Source organism: Pyxicephalus adspersus, chromosome 10 (assembly GCF_032062135.1).
Source record: "Pyxicephalus adspersus chromosome 10, UCB_Pads_2.0, whole genome shotgun sequence".
NCBI classification, from domain to species: domain Eukaryota; kingdom Metazoa; phylum Chordata; class Amphibia; order Anura; family Pyxicephalidae; genus Pyxicephalus; species Pyxicephalus adspersus.
In genome coordinates, this window is record NC_092867.1 from 58,952,701 (window position 1) to 58,957,849 (window position 5,149).

The window sequence follows — 5,149 nt, forward strand, 5'->3', positions numbered from 1 at the left end:
GTGTAGGGATCTCCGTTAGGGCAGGGATCAGCAGCTTGCTTCCTGGTGCAGAATGCCGGCTTGTTACTTTCAGTTTCACTCTGCACTGCAGCCAGGAGCAGACATGTGCTGCAGCCAGCATCAAGGAGACACACACACAGGATGGGATATCGGAGGATGTCTTATTCACGGGTGAGTGTCTTATTTTAATTATTTTTTCAAAAATCGGGGGTGGCTTATTTATTGGGGATGACTTAAAATCGGAGAAAAATGGTATGACTGAAGAGGGGAGGGGTTCCAGCTGGTTGGGACCTCCCCAGAGGACATCTGCTGCCTCTATCTACCTGATCAAGATGGAATGTTGATTTGGGTGAAGTAACCCTCTCATATCCGGCCATCATATTTTTCTATTTTCCAGGACACTCAATGGAGAAACCCTCAAAGGATCGTCTGACTTTATCACCAGACTGTAAAATGGAGGCCATGACAGGAGATTGTGCGGGAGAAGAGACCATCAGCCCAGCTATGGATAGACCATCCGATCCCTCTGACTATGAGTACCTTCCTACTGGGAGAGATGGTGCCGGCATTCTGGGAAAGAGGACATTTTCTTGTCCTGAGGGTGGGGATACTTTTAGCTCTGAGCAAACTTTTTCTGTACTTAAAAAATTTCAACTGGGGCAGAAGGTTCATTTCTGTTCTGAGTGCGGGAAAAGCTTTGTTAATAAATCTAGACTGGCTTTACATTACCGATCTCACACGGGGGAGAAGCCATATTCTTGCTCAGAGTGCGGAAAGTGTTTTTCACAGAGGACCAATCTTTCTAGACATCAAAGATTGCACGCTAGTGGGAAACCATATTCCTGCCCTGTGTGTGGAAAATATTTTAAATGTAAACTAGATCTTGTCACACATCGAAGAATTCATACCGGCAAGAAGCCATATTCCTGCTTTGAGTGCGGGAAATGCTATCCACGGAATTCACATCTAATTGCACATCAGAGATCCCACACAGGGGAGAAGCCATATTCCTGTGCAGAGTGTGGGAAATGCTTTTCCCACAAGTCTAGTTTTTCTGTTCATCAGATATGCCACACAGGGGAGAAACCGTTTTCATGTCCGGAGTGCGGAAAATGTTTTTCTTGGAGATCCCAACTTTCCAAACATCAGAGGTATCACAAGGATGAGAAGCCGTATTCCTGCCCTGAATGCGGGAAAAGTTTTGTTCAAAAATCAGAACTTGCCACCCATCAAAGATCCCACAAGCGAGAGAATCCTCATTCCTGTTCTGAGTGTGGGATTTGGTTTCTATGGAAATCAGAACTTGTCAGACATCAGAGGACTCACACAGGGGAGAGACCATATTCCTGCACTGAGTGTGGGAAAAGTTTTTCACAAAAATCCTGTCTTTCCAGACACCAGAGAACCCACACAAGTCCATCATTTTAGAGCCTCTTCTGCCCAACATATTTGGGTTTGTTTCTTGTGAAGTAAACTGTAGACCAATAAATCCACCATCTGGGGCCCCTGACAACTTTCAGGTGCAGAAACCTAGAGATCCGGCACTGCAGCTGCTCTGATAGCTTTCCTAAAGCTCCCTTGACTGGCATCACAGAGGACATGGGTACTCGAAGGACCCATTTATTATAAAAAAGGCAAAAAAGAAGTTGGTGCATCACATGACCACTGCTCTAGGTGCATAAAAAGGGCATTTACTGGCAGCAATCAGAAGGCAGAGGGGTCTAATGTTTGCCCAGAGGGCAGCAATAACCCTAATCTGCTTTGAGTCACAAAAGGAGATAAATCGTTCAGGGGGTAAAGACAAAGATGGCCTCACTACGAAGACCCCAACCCCCAATTGGCCGGGGCAAGGGATGGACATGGTCTGTTGGTGATGGGGCAAGCCTTTATGCCAAAGAAGTTATCAGTGTAGGGGTGAGGAGTTTCTCTTTATGTGAATAATGATGATGTATAACACCTTTCTATAATAATAAACATTTCTTATAAAAAGGTGACCTGGCAGCCCCATTCTTTACAATTTGTTTCACAAATAAACCAATGAATGGGCTCAATAGAAGGGCCAAGGACCGGACAGGGAGGAACAGAAGAATGCCCACTAGGAGCTAGATGAGGACCAGAAGGGAAAGCAGGTGGAGTACCATGTGTAGGACGAGGAGGGGAAGCAGTAGGAGTACCATGTGTAGGACGAGGAGGGTGAAGCAGGAGGAGGACCATGTGTAGGACGAGGAGGGGAAGCAGGAGAAGGACCATGTGTAGGACAAGGAGGGGAAGCAGGAGAAGGACCATGTGTAGGACAAGGAAAGGAAGCAGGAGAAGGACCATGTGTAGGATGAGGAGAGGAAGCAGGAGGGAGACCATGTGTAGGACAAGGTGGGGAAGCAGGAGGAGGACCATTGTAGGACAAAGAAGGGAAGCAGGAAGAGAACCATGTGTAGGACGAGGGGAAGCAGGAGACCAAGTGTAGGACGGGGAAGGGAAGCAGGAGAAGGACCATGTGTAGGACAAGGAGGGGAAGCATGAGGAGAACCATGTGTAGGACGAGGAGGGGAAACAGGAAAAGGACCATGTGTAGGACAAGGTGGGGAAGCAGGAGAAGGACCATGTGTAGGACAAGGTGGGGAAGCAGGAGGAGGACCATGTGTAGGACAGGGAAGGAAAGCAGGAGGAGGACCATGTGTAGGACAAGGAGGGGAAGCAGGAGAAGGACCATGTGTAGGACGAGGAGGGGAAGCATGAGGAGAACCATGTGTAGGACGAGGAGGGGAATCAGAAGGGCCAGATTTAAAAAATTCAAGACAAATTTCCTCCAACAAACACCAATGCAACAAACTTGGACCCGGTGTCCCTCCTTGTAATATGCCCCCAGCACTCAGGAGAACAATCAAGATCCTGACCATGCTTGCTGGTCCAGGTCACTACATTGGTGTCCCTCCAACAGCTCAATCCTCCCTCACATTTTATACCACATTCTGGTACAGTCCAGGGAAGGTGTGAAGGCATAGCTGAGGGTATGACAGGGGCAGTCATTTCGAGCTTCTGGACGTGGGGATGATTGAAGATGCTTTTTGAGTTCCAGGCAATGGGTGGTGGACTCTTTGGGTGGTGGATGATTTCACCATTTTCACCAAACTCATACCTAACAGTGATGTATTCATACCCCCCCTCCTTTGGTGGTAGTGATCTATAAAGAAGTACACGGCTCAAGGACATGACAACACTGAGACGTTACTCATGGCTGCAGTCCCTCTGAGCTCCACAAGGTGGTGATCTCGCCTAAACCAAGACAGGAAGTCTCTATGAAACGCCGGAAGTGATGTCACTTAAAGAGGCAGTACCGGGAAATAGGAAGTAGAGAGAAGACATTGCAGAGGAGGAGGTAATAATATATTATTTAATATGTACATCTAGGAGCCTCCCAGTCATGGCCATCCTCCTCTTCCTCCTTAATAATTAAGCCTTTTAGGGACACACATTTTTTTCTATTTTCCACCAGCTACCTTTTCACTTTTGAAGTCTGTTCTGATGTGTTATACTAATATTACCAGGTGGAGCTGAATGTATGTCTGGTTTAAGATAAGAATTTTGGGAGAGTCACATGATGGCAGTCATGTGATTATTCATTTTTATAGAGCAAGCATGTTACACACGGGTCCCTCAGAGGAGCTCACAATCTAATGTCCCCACCGTTGTGTAGTCTGCAGTCCCTAAAATGTTTCTGGGATTTGGGCGGAAACCAGGAGGGAATCTCTACCGAACAGGAGAGGTGAGGAGAATTATGGAAATGTAATCTGATTTCACTATTGGTATCCAAATACAGAACTTTCCTACTTTGAAGTCTGGTGAATGTATGACCATCACAGTGCCTCCACCTTGCTGCCTGAAATAAGAAGATTCTAGTGGTCACTGAGCTGCTAATAGGAGGGTAGACTGTGTCGGAACGAAGCATGATGGATGACCACCAGACCCTCACATCACCGGGTAAGAGGAGACTTTATTGTAAAGGAGAGAGCAGTACGAAGGGTCCACCTAGATCCCCCATCATCTGATAAACACATAGAGACAATGTATTCATTCAGTGTGTGTGTGTTTCCTACAGATGGATCCAGTAACGGGAACCCACCAGAGAGATGTCCCGGTCCTCTAAAAGAGAAGAATAATGAAGCTGATGTGACAGAGGATTTTTCGGATGAACACAAAGTTCTGTACAAGGGAATCAAGATGGAGCAGTCTATGAATAAGAACTCACCAGAGAAATGTCCCCGTTCTCTGTATTCCCGGGATCCCACACAGAAGACTCAGGAGATCCCTCACCATCATCAGGTAGGTGGGGCTGAAAGCCCCATAAACCCACCAGACAGATGTCCCCGTCCTCTATATTCCTGGGATTTAACACAGGAAGATCAGGAGATCCCTCACCATCATCAGGTAGGTGGAGCTGAGGGCCCCATAAACCAACCAGAGAGATGTCCCCGTCCTCTGTATTCCTGGGATTCCACACAGGAAGGTCAGGAGATCCCTCACCATCATCAGGTAGGTGGGGCTGAAGACTCCATAAACCCACCAGAGAGATGTCCCGTCCTCTGTATTCCCGGGATTCCACACAGGAAGGTCAGGAGATCCCTCACTATCATCATGGGCAGCACGGTGGCTCAGGGGTTAGCACTCCGGCCTTTGCAGCGCTAGGTTCGATCCCCAGCCAGAACATTATCTGGATGGAGTTTGCAGGTTCTCCCCTCTCAGGTGTCTGCGTGGGTTTCCTCCGGGTACTCCGGTTTCCTCCCACATCCCAAAAACATGCAGTTAGGTTCATTGGCTTCTCCCTAACAATTGACCTTAGACTACATTAATCACGTATGACTATGGTAGGGACATTAGATTGTGAGCTCCTTTGAGGGACAGTTAGTGACATGACTATGAACTTTGTACAGCGGTGCGTAAAATGATGGCGCTATATAAATACTGTATAATAATAGTAATAATAATAATAATAATCATCAGGTAGGTGGGGCTGAAGGTCCCATAAACCCACCAGAGAGATGTTCCCGTCCTCTGTATTCCCGGGATTCCACACAGGAAGGTCAGGAGATCCCTCACCATCATCAGGTAGGTGGAGCTGAGGGCCCCATAAACCCACCAGAGAGATGTCCCC

The 5,149-nt window shown here is 47.4% G+C and overlaps 2 protein-coding genes across 11 annotated transcripts in view; one reads left to right on the plus strand and one right to left on the minus strand.

Moving 5' to 3' along the window:
* Positions 1–5,149, plus strand: part of LOC140338957 (uncharacterized) — a 275,025-nt gene that overhangs the window by 120,055 nt on the left and 149,821 nt on the right. For 2 of the 10 annotated variants that reach the window (XM_072423333.1, XM_072423327.1), the window contains exons 1-2: positions 1,427–3,376; positions 3,818–3,978. The exons of 4 other annotated variants lie outside the window; for them this stretch is intronic. Coding sequence is in view for 5 of the 6 variants with exons in the window: in XM_072423327.1 (XP_072279428.1) it covers positions 3,945–3,978 (34 nt within the window). In the remaining variant the exon portion in view is untranslated. Of the gene's footprint in view, positions 1–1,426; positions 3,377–3,409; positions 3,979–4,096; positions 4,321–5,149 lie in introns of those variants that run through there. 4 more of the 10 variants (XM_072423330.1, XM_072423329.1, XM_072423317.1 and 1 more) reach the window with 4 other exon arrangements.
* LOC140339057 (uncharacterized) overlaps positions 1–5,149 on the minus strand; it is a 91,357-nt gene that overhangs the window by 49,241 nt on the left and 36,967 nt on the right. The window lies entirely within an intron of this gene.